The sequence below is a fragment of the Wasmannia auropunctata genome, unplaced genomic scaffold (assembly GCF_000956235.1).
Source record: "Wasmannia auropunctata unplaced genomic scaffold, wasmannia.A_1.0 LD336050.1, whole genome shotgun sequence".
NCBI classification, from domain to species: domain Eukaryota; kingdom Metazoa; phylum Arthropoda; class Insecta; order Hymenoptera; family Formicidae; genus Wasmannia; species Wasmannia auropunctata.
The window spans coordinates 160,516-177,822 of record NW_012026840.1 but is presented as its reverse complement, the minus strand read 5'-3'; the positions used below and the strand labels follow the sequence as shown (position 1 = coordinate 177,822).

The 17,307-nt window shown below is 41.0% G+C and overlaps 1 protein-coding gene across 2 annotated transcripts in view; it reads left to right on the top strand.

Annotated features, from left to right (window-relative positions):
• Positions 1-337: 337 nt before the first annotated feature.
• The window catches only part of LOC105451511 (synapse-associated protein of 47 kDa), a 68,378-nt gene continuing 51,408 nt past the window's right edge, over positions 338-17,307 (top strand). For both annotated transcript variants that reach the window (XM_011692003.1, XM_011692002.1), the window contains exons 1-3: positions 338-690; positions 4,791-4,991; positions 5,523-5,608. In XM_011692003.1, coding sequence (XP_011690305.1) covers positions 548-690; positions 4,791-4,991; positions 5,523-5,608 — 430 coding nt within the window. In that variant the 5' untranslated portion in view covers positions 338-547. The remainder of the gene's footprint in view (positions 691-4,790; positions 4,992-5,522; positions 5,609-17,307) is intronic.

Below are 17,307 nucleotides of genomic sequence, written 5' to 3'. Positions count from 1 at the left end.
CTATCAATTCACTCGTTTTTCCTATATAAATCTGGCTCTCGCTGTAGATTCCAATCGATCATCTGGAGAACCAGAGCATCCGCATCGTTATCCCGCAAAGAATCGTCTCGCGCATTGTCCCGTCATCGCTGCCGTCAGCGTAGCACACGCGATCTCTCGCAGTCTCGAAATTCGAGAATCAAGGCGGCGCGCGGCCGCGGGCCGCGCGCGACGCCGCGCCGTGCAATCGATGGTCGGCGGTGGTTCGCGGGCCGGCCGCGCAAGGCCGGGCGTCGCTGGCGTCGCGACGGGTGCGCGACGCGAGTTGCGCGCGTGCACGTGCCGCTTACGCAGTTCGTGGCTGCGCTGTCGCGAGGACGGACGAGGTATTCTTGTATCCGTCGTCACTCCGGTCCCGCGAGGGCTTCGGTGACAGTTGCGATTTCCGTCGAGTGAAGCGAGAAACGTCGTCGTTCTCGATCGAGCGGGGGAAGTGAGAAAGAAAACGTGAGAGAGAGAGAGAGAGAGAGATAGTAGATTTCAGCCGATCGACGCCACACGTCGCAAGATGTTCTCCGGCCTGACGAATCAGGTGTCCAACTGGATGGGCAAGAAGCCCGAGAACGGCGGCGAGGCGCCGTCCGACGTGCCCAAACCCACGTCCCCGGACGTCGAGACCAGCGCGGATCTCGAGAAAAAGAACAATACCAGGTACGACCGTTCTGCCATAACCTGCAACGTCGTCGCTCCGACGGTCGGGGCGACGATGGGCGGGGGAGGGAGTTCGTCTGCTAGTCTCCCTCCCCCTTCTCCCACGACGATTCGCCACGGGTGTTTTCGCGGATTTCGTTCGTCCGTCGTCGTCGTCGTCGTCGTCGTTTACGCGTCATTACATCGCCGTTACTCGCCGCGACGTCATGCATATGTCGTGTCGTCGCAAACTGCGTCGCGAACGGCTGTCAGCCGTGGAGTTACGCGCGAATCGATCCTCTCCCGCGACTCCGCCAGACTCCGCTTTGCATGGACGCGGATTTCCCTTCACGGTTCTCCCCTCCTTGCCCCTCCCTCCACCCCTGTAGTCAAAATGTAATATTCTCGTAATCTCGCCACGGTTCCGGTAAGTTCGACGTCCGCGACGTTGCGCGACGAGGAGAAGCCGGATCTGGGAGTCGAGCGGATTGTCGCGAGTGTCAAACGCCAAGAGTCGTCGAGAATTGACGAGATAAGTCGCGATCACGGAGGAGCTCGTCTCCCGAGGGAGCTCTCGCGTCCGTTCTCCTCGTTCACTCGGAGAAAAATTACGCCGCGTTCGAGATCAGCGGCATAACCTCCTCGCCTCGGAGGATGCTTTTTCGTGATTAGATCAATAACGCCCGGCTTACGTAAACTGGCGCGACGCGGATCGCGACGCCAAATTCGTACAATTGCCAAGATCTCGCCGACGCGCGCTCGCTTCCGTTTCCTCCTCGGCCGCATTTTTTTGCATCCTCCCACAGTTGTTTCTCTCTCGTTTCCTCCTTTTTCGAACTGTCACTTCGAATATGTATTTAATTTTGTTTTAAGTACGGACAATGTGCGAAAAGCGCACTTGAAAGAGAACGGGGCTTAAATGCCTGAACGATGTTTATGTTTTCCCTTTTGTTCTTTTCTTTTCACTCGCGCCCGATTCAAATCCTATTTATGTGGGATTTATCACCGCGTTGGTAATCGAGATTGAATTTTCAAAAGTCATTTCGCGTCATATTTCTTATCGCGAATATCGCGCACATCGCGAATGTAATGACAGAGAAATAATATTTTATACAATACATTGTTAAATATAGACTCTTTATTTTTATATTACATATTTCTTAACAAACAAAAATATAAAGTATATTTTATTATACTTTAAACAGAATGTGGATTGGAGAATAAATGTTTTAGAGAATTTAAATTAAATTATCCGCAGCGATGTTTATATTTTTGACTTCGACAATCAGAGAATTATCGGAATTATCTCGCATTGGATGAGTCATTCAGATGTTCATCTATCCGTTCGATAAAACTCATGACAAACACAATTTTGCGTCCAGTCTTCGATATGAATACAATAGATATTTTGCCGATAATAGTGTGTTATCTGTTTCTGACGTGTCACAACGGCAGATCCCTATGACTCTGTATATACAGTAATTATAATGCGATTCGTAGTATCGATAAAATATTCTACGACGGGCAATATTACAGAGTTTACATACGTGGGTGCACGTGTGTGTGTATGTGTGTGTTTATTAAGTTTATTGTGTAAAAACTCATTTGAAATCGAACCGTTTGTGCTAGCGCGATGCATTGTTATGATTGTAACGGTTAATTTGGAACGTAGTAACAAAAACGTCGTATGGTTAAACGTGATAGAAATAGAAATTGCAATATATTCTTCCGCGTGATTCTTTCTAATATTTATAAATCTATTATTTAAGTTATAGTCTAGCTTAAATTTACACTCCAGGTGTGATTCACACCATGTGGCATATATATTATCATCCTTTAACGTGAACCACACTTTATTTACTGGCGTTTTATTTATAATCTAGAAATAGCAAGAAGCATGTATATTTTTATATTTTTATTAGAAAATTGATTGTATTTATTTCAATCTTTTATTGATTACTTCTTTTTTAACACACACATATATCACGTGCGCGCGTATTATTTTCGCTGTTACACAACATGAAAAAAAAACGGAATTTCGATAAAATTCTGTAAAAAAAAAATTCTCTCTCCTCCGCTTATTCGCATCCATTTTAATGCGGATTGTTGCATTTCCCAATTATTTCGAGAAACGCGCGATCGTGCGATATGTGATCGCACGTCGTGTGCGTCGTATAATGTGTACTGCATAATAAAATATTCTCTCATAAAAACCGTTTCCGCCGATTTCACGATGGTATCGCGTGGACTATGCTCCCCGTGGGACTCGTGTGTACTTCCTGCGCGAAATCGTGTGTGCGCAATGACACGGCACGCGTCAAATGTCAGCGCACACAACGACGACGCCGCCGTCCGCTCTCGCGCGAAATCAATCCTCCTCCGCGGTGCAGCCGTGATGCTCCACGTTCGATCGACCTGACGGGATGTATGTACAGTCGTACGGAATTTCGCGAAATGAGAATCGCATAGTACGCGCGCACTTTTGCAGCAACAACGCGTTTACACGCGACAAATTCGCGCGTTTTCTCCCAATGAAAATTTGATTGGAATTAAATATTTACCGCGACATATTTGTATGTATTATCTGTACACATTCCAGAGATATATTTTATATATATTTTACAAAATGTATGAGCGTTAGCGAGATATTTTTAAAATTGAAACGTAATATTTCCTCTTTATAATTCGATTTCTTCGATCATTTTGCATATGCATGCAAATAATCGAAAAATTAATAGAATTTAGATATGTTTTATTGTGACATATTTTGACATAATAAAATGTCTAAATTCTATTAATTTTTCGATGACTTGTATGCAAATGCAATATATAAACTATATAATAAAATATCTTTCGATCATATTATTTTTATTCTTTTATACGCCAAATAGAAATTAATTGGAGAGCCAAGCAAAACACATAATTGCATTTAAGAAAAATCATACAGTTTTTAATGTGTACTTTTCTAAAATGTAATTAAACTTTTTCTTTAAAAAACTTAATTAATTTGTCTAAGAAATAAAATAATAAAAAAACGAATATTTTATTAAATAATTTCATATTTTATGTCAATGTATGTCAGAATAAAATATTTTGTTAATAATTGATTTTTTCTGTGACAATCTAATTATATAATATAGGTATACCTATAATATAGGTATACCGAATGATTAGGGGAATTGAATTATATATGTAAAGAAAATATTGCAGTTAATTTGATTTTGTATAAATAAATTTTTGAAGTGCATACATCTTCCGAGAATATATTAATAGAAAAAGTGGAATATTATCGTTTCTATTGTGTATGCAAATTGGGTTGTACGACCGTTGCAAATTCGTGTCTAACGCATTTCGAAATTCTCGCTGTCCTTATCTATTTTCGCCGAAATTCACAACCCAAACGCAATTAATGCCAATGGGAATTTTGTCCCGGCAAGTCCTTTGCACTGATAATTATAATTAGAGTCGCTTTCCTACCGCGCGACACGGCACATAAATTATAACGTTCACGTCTCTCCGGCGGGACATTAAATTTTGACCGAGTAAGGATGTTTTCAGGACGTGGCTGTCTTTCATGCGCTCGAATTTGAGCAAGTGATTAAAAAGGTCGCGTTTTGTAACTCTGCCCAAGCCCACGCTTTCTCGTGTAATCCGATTTCTCCAGCACTAATCTAATTAATCGATCGGTTGTGCGTTGCGGTTTATCGTGCAGCGCGGCGTTTACATCCGTTTTTCATTGTGCTGTCCATTGAGTGTGCGTTTTATAACATACACAAGTATACACAGAAAATTGCATAACAATTGAGTTGCATTTACTGGGAATGTTTCTATTGCTTTCATTGCTGCGAAGAGCCACGCTATTAGCGTTGCCTGATTAATCACTTTGGCATTCTCCCGTTAATACGAATGATTATCTCATATTTCACTGCCATATTCCGAATATATCCAGCCAATCTTTTAAGGTTTTAATATCCCTTTTAAATAGATATATTGTGCGGGTGAATTCGCGTTTTAGTGAAGTCGTAGAACTCTCTTTTCATTCAGAATTTCCATTTAAATTCACGTTTCTCCCCGCAATGATCACAGATTCAAGATACGCTCTCTGGTTCTCTGTCTTGCAGTCCGAAAGGCAATAAATTGGAGATGTTCGCCGGAGTAAAGAATCAAATGTCCGGCTGGTTGAGCGGCGGTATACCCGGATTAAGCCGCGGCACCGGGGCTGCCGAGGGTGAGGCCCCGCCACCAGCCGAGACGGAAGAGAGTCAGCCTGAGGAAAGCCAGCCTCCCGTCGGCGAGCAAGTCAAGGATGACGATGCTAGCAGGTGGGTGTTAATGTATATATGTGTTTTTATTTACGCTTTATATTAGGTCTTTGTGTGTGAAATGCCGCTTTTGTATCAACGACATATCGCGACAGGATAATTTCTGAGGAAATAAAATGTATAGGAAATAAAATTGAAAAAATTCAATCACCGTCTTCTCTTTTGTGTCTCTCAACGTGAAAAATTGTTCTCTTTCCGATTAAATTTAAAAAAAAAAAGGGAAAAGATTAAAAGTCAATCGTAAGTTTTTAACTTTTCTTCCATTCTATGTTTTCACAAATTTGCTGGTAACTTGGCAAAAATCAAAGAAAAAAAACGTACTTGAGTCACGCCACTTTAACGCGATAATACCTATTATCTTGAAGGACGTTCACTTTATAATAAAAGTTCCATAAAAAGCTGAAACTTTTGGAATTCGATATTTCACATGCAACGACCCACCAACACTATTTATCATTCGCGAGCGTTCCCGCTCGATTCGATCTTGTCTCGGATAAACAATGGAATGCACGAGGGAAAATATTTTTGCAGTGCAACCGGCGGGGCGGACAGCGGTCCCGCGAGTTTAGAAGGCACCCCGACTGACGACAAGAATGGACAGCAGGCTTTCGGCGCCGGTGAGTTCCGCCCCATAATGTGAATGTACCGTTCGGAGGCGCGAGGATCGATGGCCGCCATCGTCGCTCGCGTTAAGGAATCACTTGGGACCGCCATTGTTTTACATCGTTATTTGCGGGATTAAAGCACGTCTTGCGTGTGGAATTTTTCACGAGCTTCACTTCCGGGTATATATCATTTTGAACGCACGTCGCGTCAAGCGCTTACGTTATCGCTGCAACCTCGCGTAAAACAGCGTTTCGTTTAAATTGTTTTTAGATAGGCAAAATTGAAAGCACGGGCGAATAACTTAACTCACACTTATCTCGAACGTCGAGCTTACTCTTCGCCTTTCCTGAACACCGTGTATGCGATTATTTTGAGACAGGCATTTTAATATTTAAAAAGAAAATATCTGCGCAGGTTGTATTCAATTTTGACCACAATTTTCGGGCGTTTACGCCTACTCGTTGTGTGTCAGAGAAAAATTAATCCGTTCTTTAACTCTACCCTTGGTCCGAAAATTACACTGGAAAGTTTTAATTAATTCCTCGCCCGCAGATACAGGAGGAAGATTCTGAAAAGCTTGTATAAAGGCGGCTTATATTAGCACTGATCTCCATCACAGAAATTATTTTCTTTATAGTACAAAATGAAGATTAATGAAATATTATTTATAATATATTTACAATTTATTTATAATATACACGTATATTTTTCAAATGCATGATAAATGCTAAATGGCACTTATCAAGCCATTGGCTTCAATCAACATAAAAAGGTTAAAAGAGCGTGCGATATTGATCGCGACGTGGAACATGTGTCCCATGCATTTTGATGTCTACTCGTATTCAATCGTTCGTTTCTACTGCATTCAATAGAGATTTGATTTCCTAGAATGGCTGCGAAGCACATGTGCGTATTTAGCAAAATAGCTAACGGCATTCCGTGCTTTGCCAGCGGGACACATTTGGGGTTTGCGTTGCATTAGAGTAATACGATTACAAACGAATATTATCGTTTAATTGAATGTATTATCAGTCAACTATTTGTAATTTCTATTGATCTCCCAGCTCTATTATAATCTCTTTGATTTTCGTATGTAATATTCATGATTTATTTAATATCACTCTAATATTATTTGTGAATATTTATGATTTTATTTTCTGAGAATCCTCTCAAAGATTTAAAAAAATTTTTTTCTTAAATTTCGAGCGAATATAATTTTCAGCGTTGTGACGATCGTTTTGGGTTCGTCTATAATCACTGAGCATCGTCAAAATTTTTATATGCATTTGATATTAACTCAATTGAATTTCACCGAGATTAATATATAGGAGCAATGCTTCTCTAATTTTAGCGTAACTTGAGAATTTTATCGTTACTCGAAACAGTCCGAGTGTGCGAGTCGACAAATAATGATTTCTTTTGAAGTAGGTCGTGCTTTGTTATACTCCGCGGTTCACACAGAGAGAATTCATGGCGCGTTGCACTTCGGAAATTCGCTTCCTCGCTCGCGCGCGTATAACGTAACAATATAAATTATTTCCTTCTTCAATGAAAACAAATCATTACGCCAGCGTTCTGTGGATCCTATGAATCCTTTCGCCCGTATCATATCTCCGCTTTTTACGCATTTTATTATTTTTTTCGCCGCTTTCCTCGCGCGCCGCCGCCGAGCTGAGGCACTTCGCGTAACGATCGTATTTCATTCCGTAAGAGCGGAATTCTTCGTAGAATGCTTATAACGAAGCTCAGTGAGGCGTGAGGGAAAATGAACTAACGTACGTTATGTCGAGACGGGGCAGGAAAAAAAAACCGCGCGACAAGTTCGCGAGAAGGAGCGAAATATTTCAGAACACACATCGTCGCGCCACGCACATGCCGTTCGCCTCGCGCCTTATTGCGAGACGTACTCTTATTTGTCCGAATCAGAGAGGCGCTCTTACATGAGTAGACTTTTCGACACGGTGCATTTCCGGGAAATTTCTCAGAGGGCGAAACTAAAAATGCGGAAGCGGCGAACTCTCGAAGAAAATTTTTTACTACACTTGCATCAGTACGTATATAAATTCAAAAGTCGGGAGAACGGTTATTTAGACGACAGATTTATTTTGCTGTATTTACCTTTTTATTTAACTACCTTGCCGTCTGAAGCTCTCAGAGATATACGCGTAGGACAGATTTTAATCTTCATACTGAAGCGTACAGAAATCCAGTTACTGAAACGTCAGTTATTTTAATTTAGGAAGATGAAACGCATGGTTTTTTCGAGTTTATATATAAAATAAATACGATTCTCTAGTAATATCCACGATGGAATATATATTCCTACGTCACGTTAATACTTCTACGTCATTCACGTTTCATACGTGCGCGCGCGTGAAAACAAATTAGTATAGATTAAAAACCCTTTACATTTATAGCTCACGTTTGCGCCGGATTTGCACAATCGCTGGTTAATTTGCCTCGGCCGTCAGTCCTTTGATTACGCACGCCGCTAAATCGTCCTATGTGCCCGCAGAAAATTCGATTTCTCTCCCCTGAGCGCGGTTATTTGCACTTGCACGCACGTGATACCGTGTGCGGTGTGTATCTCCTCTCCCGGAAATTGCCTTTGTATTATTCATACGCCCTTTATCTTGCGAACCTTTTTGTACTTAGGTCCCCGACAGAGATATGATACCACTTAGAAATTATAGTGTACCTTTCGCGCGATTTCTCTTCGAGGAAAGTGTTCTCTCCTACCGGCGCGGGACTACCACCGCAGTAATATATACCGAGCCCTTGCTTGCCCAAATAATTGAGGAGTCGCATTAATTTTTGAAATGCACGAAATGTTTCTGAAACCTTGGCGTTTGCTCTCTTTTTATGATATTCCCTTTATGATGTCCTCTTTATGATATCTTTATTCTTTTTAAGTAATTTCTTTGGATATCCTAAGGTTTTTTCACGATAATACTCAGTTTGGAACTATCAAAATTATTTTTCGCTGTTCGTGCAGAAGAGGAGAAGCTTCTTTTCTGTCTCGTGTACTTCTCGGTATATAAAGAGATTGCATCCAGTCTCGTTTTAGAATTGGAGAATCACGTTATACATAATGATCACTTATTTTCAGATCAGATACGTTTTGCTTGTTTCAACTACGACGCAGATACAGGAGTGCGTTGCGAGGAATGTTATTTCAACCCTTTCTGAAGTTGTCTCTCTGTTCTTTCTCAAATATTGGTCGTATCGAGATCTCCTCTCGTGGTCCATATTTTTATATAATTTTTATATTTTCCGCGCGCTCGAGCGTCTTTTTTAATTCGTTACCTGTGATAATGTACAACGGTTTTTGTTGTTGCGCATTTCTTCGACGGGCGAAACCCAATGAAAAGGCGGCTGGGTCACTTTGCTCGTTCGACTCAGCGCGCTCTCGCTTTGCGTACAGCGCGGTGAAGCGTTTACAATGGTATTATCGGAAATCGCGCTTCCATCAGCGCTTCGCCGGCCAGTCTTATGGACAAAGAGCAAGTTGCAAAGGCGAATCGTTAAGTGCCATCGTTCAAGAGAAATTTTCTCTCTCTCGAAAAATATTCCCTTCCCTCCCCTATTCCTTCCGCCGGATGAGAAACGCGGCGGGCAGGGATTGGATACCGTGCATTATAACAGGCGATAGAGATCGCGGCTTATTTGATCACCGTGAAAATGTGCGCGAAGAGGTCGACCGAGACGGGATATTTGATGAACTTCGAAGCCGCGCGAGAGAGGGTCTATATGAATTATCTTCACGTTCCGAAAAATCTGTGAGAACTTTATACGTTCCACTGAGAAAAAAAAGTGTAAAATCAAATGAATATTTTTTGATTCAGCTGTATACTTGGCAGTTGGCGGTCACGGGCTGTCAAATAAATATTTGTTAATTCACAAAAATATCATGCTAATGTTATTGATGTATGTTTAATTCAAAAACATATATAATTGAACCAAAGAAAAACTGTCAACAAAACGCATTTAATTATTTTAACAACTTTTTTTTTCTCAGTAAAAATGCACAAAACGATATTTGCTGCGCCCACGAATTGTACACGATTAAACGTGTACAATTACGCGCGTATATAATGAGAATAATATACATATCTTCGCTTTTGTAAATCGACGCGCGCGAATCGTGGATTCTGGAATCGGAGATGCGTTGTTTTGCGCAAAACGGGACACATGACACATCGTGCGGTTTCTATTGATCGAAGCATCGGCCCGTGAAATCTGCACTTCTGTGCGGAACACGTACGCGCGGGCTAGTATAATAATCGTGGTGTAATTGATTGCGAAGTATTTATACGATATTCGCGCGCGCATGTGTGTAAACGATTGTGTATGCAGCAGCTGGCAGCTGTTACATTTGCTGTGTATTCAAAGAAGAGCCGCGCTGGCAAAATTCGAAAAGGATATTTCTAACATATTTTTAAATACCTTATTGTTACTTTATTATTTTGAACAGAGATTTTATTTCAATTATTTAATAATATTTAATATTTAAATTATTTAATAATATTTAATATTTAAATTATTCAATAATACTTCAATTTCAATGCACGAAGCAGTTTTTGTTTCACTTGTAATCGCTTAATCGCGCGAGCGTTTCATCGCGTCACACAAGAGCGCGATAGTTTCATCGCGAGAACTCCGCGCCATGAATGAGCAATCACTGCAATCACAAAAGTGCAATTTCCGCGTCGTTCGCCCAAGAGGCGTAGGAGATACAAATGGAGAAAATTCAAGTCTCATAGCACATAATAAACCGATCTGTTATAGACGGGAAGAAGGAGGAAGACTCGCGAATCATCGATCTCGCTGGCTCGTTCTTTTTCTTTCAATTTTTTTCTTTCAATCTCGCGACTTGGCGAAATATTTCTTCATCCACTATTCCAGCATGAATCGAGCGGAGATTAATAAAATAGAGGGTGAATGAGAGATGAAAGAAACGGGGCTCGACGGGCTCCGTCCTTGGCCTGGATATACATACGCATACAGATATCTCTACTCTCGGTATCGAATGGAGCTATCGAAGAACATCTATATGTATACTTAAGATTAAGTGCCATTGAAAGTGCCGTTAAAAAAGAAATGTCGTTCGGGTACAGTATTCTCCTTTTACGATCTATACGTTATCAACTCTCGCGACATGTAAGTGATTTTAATTGCACCCCCGTTTGGCAGGGAAAAAGCTGCCGTGGTTTCAAAACGCTAATTCCGGAGGATCTAACAGACGCTAATTCTCTCTCCTCGCGCTAATTCCACCGCTTGCCGATTACGGATAAATCTCAAAGGGAAAGTGCGCATCGCGTGTATTCCGATCGAGAGAACACTATTCGCAGTATGCAGATTAATTCAGCGACGATTAAAGGGCGGTAGAGATGGAAAGATCTTGCGAACGAGAGAGAGAAAGAGAGAAGGAGAGGGCGGGCGTTATGGGAGAATGGCAACCGGGGAGGAGGTGAAGAAGGGATGGTTTGCGCAAACGGGGTGAAAGAGAGCGGACGTTGCGCGTGTCCTTGGCCCGAGGCCGGCCAGACATCTAGATCCTGCGTCCTCCTGTCCTGGACAAACCGCCGTGCAGGAATCGTTAAAAATGTCCCCATCTACGTATCACTCGTCGTTTCGTTCGTCGTTTCACCCTATCGTATCGCTGATGACGTGTTCAGAGAGTAGCGGCCGCGCGTGGGTGGGAAAACGATCGTCGAAAATCGTTTTCGCGCCCTCGAGTCCCCGAGTATAACCGGATTCCAGTCAGCAAAGTAGCCGTACTTCGCGTCGTCAACGGGCTGGACCCCATCTTCGTCGATCAATACGCTTTCCCCGACCGACTTTTCCTTCCCCCTCGGAAAATCAGCGACTACGACGTAACCGCAGCTCGATGAGCCCACCTCTACCCGCCACTCTATTCCCTCCCTGTTGATCTGTTTTTCGCTTGTCTGCCAGATTTCGGGATAACTTGGTCAAGCAGATGTCAGTTGAGATATGTGCAGTCTCTCTGATATTTGTCTTAAATAAAATCGCGACATCAACGTGCGATCGGAAAGAGGGGAAAGGACCTGACTTTTTCGTAAACTTTTTACGAAGGATGCGCGTGTCCGTAGACCGTACCTCTCTGACGTATTGTCTCAATGTACAATTTTGATATATGGAATATTCGAAGAATATTTCGAGCACTCGCACACACTCACACATTATCGATTTTCCTCACCCACGCTCTTTCGTTCGATTGTTAGGTGTATTTCTGATTCTCCTGCGTGGTTTTGAAGGTCGCCTAATTTCTTCTCGTAGGATCGGCGGCAAAATTCCTTGCTCGTCGTTTTGCTTAGAATCTGAAATACGAGACAACACGGAATGGAAGTTATATACCTACATGTAATCACAACAAACAAGTCAAAGTATAAGGAATAAAACATTATACACACGTAGAAAAGTTTGTACCAATTAAATTCAAACATTTTACTTGTAAAGAAAAATATTTTGCTCTCTTTTATACACGTCTTGTACATTTCTTCTTTATTTACTTCTACTTACGAAAATTCTAGCTTGAATCGCATCAGAGTTAAATCACAAGAAAAATCCACATTTGCCGTAACTTTTAAAAATCCCAGAGAGGCGAACGTTTTTATAGCATTTGAATGTTTACTACAAGGGCTCCTTTTATTTCTTTCTCTGTCGTACTTCGAATTGAAAGACAGTCGCTTATTGCGCAGTGAAACGGCTTTTCAGTACGATGTTCTTTTTAGTTATCCCACTCATTGTCAGTCGCGATTGATATTTTCTATAGAATTTGAGTATATAATTGTTTGTTAAGTCTTTTTGCGTGAACTCTGTATTGGATTTTTACTTTTATTTATTTATTTTTTTTTTTTAGAGTTCATTGCACATATTTTTGTTAATTAAATAAAATACATAATTTTTTTTACATTTTTATGCTAAAAATAGACAGATCAAAACCGCATTGTGCGTGCTTTATTCAAGGAGATGTAATGTAGTGCAACGTATAAAATGTTGTTCGAAGCTGTTATCCGAAGAGAGATTTTAGCAATGACTTCGTCCGTATTTAGCTTGATTCATATTCATCTTGCTCTCGTAATTACCTCGTAGCAATAATTTTTCGAGCGCAATATTATGATTGCAAATTTTCATTTCGCTAAATGGCGCTAAAATGGGACACTTGTTCGCTCGAAAAAGGAAGGCTTTCTTTCACGAAAAAATTTTATGACTTTTTAACCGGGTTAGGCTGGCATTTGTATATTGATCTTTTTCTGTATTAACAGAGCATTCTTAGTCACGAAGCCTTCTCAGGCGGGACATTAAACGGATTTCGAAAATTACACGATTTTTTGTTGCCGTGTCAATTAAATTTCGGCAATAATCAGCTTCACCGAAAGCGCGGTGTGTTGTAGATCAAGCAACGCGGCGCATCTCGATGAGCTATCGATTTCGCTTTTAATCTCGGCCGTCGGGAATTTACTTTTTTGTTTGCACGGGACTTGAAGCGGTTCTAAAGTATCTTCTTTGCATTTTCCTTGCCAGGATTACCGTCTACTGTAATAGACTCGATCAATGATGCTAACGGAAAATTCAACGGCATATTTGAGGCATTTAAATACTCATTTAAATTGTTTATTCGATCGTACGCGAAGTTATGGAAATCTGTATTATCAGCGTCAATTATATACTTCTTGTCTTATTATGAGAAATATTTAACAATTCGCGATATATCGTGAATCAATTTATTTTTATAAATCACTAAATTGCGCACCAATTTTATAAAAATACTGCAGTATTAAATGGAGCTTGATATTTGGCAAAAGATCATCACGCTCGCCCAAATCTAATTAGCGATAATATCGTGTTCGTGTCAGTTGTGCAGTACCACTCTTTCTAACTAGATACGAGTGACCCGTGCATAATTAATCCGCTCTCGGACCATTGAAGTTTCACAGCTCGCTTGATCTGCCTGGAGCAGTACGGTCATCGACTCGGAAGTCTGCGAACGCACTTCCTTCGGTCCGACGGGGACGGGGGGGACTTGTCGGGTTTCAGACGGAAGAGACGTACCCGTAGTAATTGAAACGCGAGAATCATTGCGACCCGCTGCCGGTTCTGTGACCCGAAGACGGCAACGCCGAACTCGTTTCCCCCGTTTGCGCGTTGCCGGAGAACGGCGAATATACGTATTCTCCTATTACTCTCGCGCTCTACTCATTTTTCACAGCGAAGCCGCAGATAATTTTCCGCTTGACTTACGGCGGAGATTTGACCGGCGATAAATCGACGAGGAATGCGCGGCGATAAAGTCGAAAAAACGGATGTCAAAATGTGAAGTGTCTATTTTTAACATTGGATATAAATCTCGCCGGTTTACCTGTTAAATTGTTTCAAGGTAGAAATAAAGAGAAGTCTCACGTGCAATTCCTACCTTCTTTGTTGTTCTTCGTCATCTCTTCTATCATCGCCACGATAGGTATAGTCCCTTCGCGAACGTGGGCGTCTAGATTGACTCGAAATAACAAGTCGGATTCTTCCTTCAGTCGGGTAGGTAGGTTTACCTGCATGAATATTTGCTCGACACGATGGAATTTTATCTTTTGATTCCTCGGATTTTTTTCTTTCTCAGAGTGTTCTTCGAAGGATACCCCAGAGATATCAGGAATTTTGAGAATTCTTTTCTCGTGACGAATTCTTGAACAAAGATTTCGAAAGATTAATGCTAAGAGAAGCACATAAATCTGGTTTAAAAATCGATTTTATAATATTTGCGAATAAATATACTTTTAATTATCTAATATTGGACATATCACAAAAAAATTCTTTTAAGGATGACATTTTTCGTAAGGAATGCACTTAGCGCTATTTTTATTTAATGTGGTTTTTTTTTTAATAATGTAACAAGCTTCTTATTATCTGGACTTATAATGGCTTAATGTAAACCGTTGTAACAGGAAAGAGTACATAAAAACGAAAAGTAGCTTTCCTATTTAAGGTTAATTTTCTCTCTAACAATAAGATCGTCAGACATGGGCGCAATAGATTGAAAGAGCAAAGTCAAACTTTAATTAAGCGCCACTTGATACGCCATGTAATTTGAAAACTCTCGACCGTAGTTGTAATTCCGCGGATTGCTCTTATCGTTTTGTCAACAATGCCGATTATCTTAATACCCTTGCAATTTCGGATATTGTTACAACAAGCGTTGATAGTTTAATGCATGTCACTATTTATTTGGCAAGCGCCGCTGCACGTGCTTTGTCAGGAATAGCTTTGTAGTATTGTTATTTATACCTTATACAGGTACATATCGCGTTATTAGATATCTATTTGATAAGAGGATATCTATTTGACAGCCGTGTGGTATACGTGTAACATTGTGGGTCTCGCATTATATATCGCATAGCAAAACTATTATTGTTAATGGGTCGAAGGAGCATTATATCGGTCACGTAGTGCGCTTCCTTTATGATTGTTCTCAGTCACCACTATCCTTCCGACATATTACACAATTATCGACGTTATCAACCTGGAACATGCCGGACGAGAGACTATGACATAAGGATTGTGCCATTAATATCGCAAAGGAGCCTCCCCCCCATCGTTGTATACGACCTTTCTAACATAAGCGCGAGAATTATATAAAACGACCAGACAGCAGTAATTATATCTTTAACCCGTTAGCTTTCTTCCGGATATATAATGATTACATCCGTATATTTTCTCTCCACGCTGCTACACTTGATGTAATGAAATGGTATGCTTTTAAGAGTCTCTAGGTATAAAAGACACTTTTAAGATAAATTTTTTCGGATAAATTTTCGGATTTAAGTTGAATATTTAATGTAAGTAAATCAGAGACACCAGAAGAATATTCTGAGTCAAATTTGTTTTCTTTTGAAATATTTGAACCGATAATTTTATGACTGTTTTGCACAATCAAGAAAGTTTGTTTCAACACACACTTATTATTTTCAATGATAACATTGATAACACTTTATCGACATGTTGAAAACTACAGCGATATCTTATCAAGGCATTCTATGTTTGCAAGTCGCGCGAGTTACCGTGAAGTCAATAAAGTCAAACGGCCATATGTCGGCATTTTTCGCGTGTAGCTCTTCGTGACATCGGTTAAGTGAGATGTGTTTCCACCGGTGACATGTAGCATGAGATTTCTCGTCACGTCTATATCGGAGTTCTGTCATAGGAAAGTTTGTCAAGTGACATCGCCGTCGGCCCGGCGAACTTTTTCGTAACTTATCGCCAGACGGCAGCGAGACGTCGACGAATTTTCTCGTCGCTGCTCGAAATTCCGTCCTGCGACGGAAAATTTCGTACGTGAAAATAAAAGAGGGGATGGGTCTCGTTAACCAACAAGTATCGTATATCGCAGTTACGGGATTTCAATCGCGACGGATTTCGTTTGTCAATCAGTTCCCGAGGGATTTTTTTTGTGTGCGATTTTAATCATCACGTGTATCTTCGTGAATTGACAACAGTTAGTTCGACGTTATATTTTTTTCATTTATTTATAATTGAAAATGCAAGAACAACGGGAAATTCTATAGAAAGGAGGCTCGCAGATAATTTCTTTCTTCCTACAAGTTGAAAGTTCATTGTTTCTGGCCTTGCATCAAGATCCTCGCGAGATCGAAATTGCCCAACGTCTCGAAACTTTTGCGTATATACGGAGTGCAATTCGCAGTTTTCGTGTAGCGACAAATTATGTCGGCGCAACGAGGTATGATACTTGACACTTGTTTAGCGATCTTATGGATACCTCAGGCGGGAGTTAAGCCTGGCCGTGTAATCTCGACTCCTAGACACCGGCACCAATTATCCGACGCGCCAGCGTCTTGCGGAGCCTGGAAGCTGTTATTAAGCGTTGTATAGTAGCGCACCGTTATACGGAGCCACGTGTACTTTACGCTGATTCGTTCCCTTTAATGGCCTCCTGCTCGCGGCGGATCGGATGGAGATAGGCAGGGATGAAACTGCGCGAATTGAAGTGCTTCAATCCGGTTGATTAAATCGCCTTTGGTTTACGGAGGCAGTGCCGAGTTACGTTGGTAACCTCCCGCCGTACCCTTACCTATGTATGCTAAAGACGTGCCTTCCGTAAATTTCCTCGAGGGTGCTACGTGGGAATGCTCAAATATCCTTCAAAAGAGCTGACGTCGTTTCACAGCGACATTACAGCGCTGTTGCGGTACATCAGCTGCTGCGAGATACATAAAAAATATACGTGTCTCCCATTTTTAAAGCCGCGCGCGACTTAACTAGATATTCCAGTTACGCGTTTCTATATATGGCTCGCATAAAGCAGCCATCTGCACTCGCTCATGATTCTCTCGCGTTTTTTCCTCGTCGAAAGCATTTAAATCTTTATTATCAGTTATTCCTTTTCCTTAAATTTCACGGAAATGTCGCGCTTTCGCGACATCTCGATAAAATTTGCTTATGTATATCTTTACGATCTGAAAATAATTTTTGTTCAATAATCAAAATAATTTTGTGTAAAAGTCAAAGTGATTGCTAGAATATCAAAACGTTTTATAGCAATGCTTATCAGTTTTAACATTCCAACTAGTTATTTTGATGATTCAACGAAAAATTATTTTCAGATCTGCACTGAAAAAAGAATCTGGCATTAAGAGGAAATCTGTTAGAGTCAACTAGCTGTCTCTTATACACATCTCTG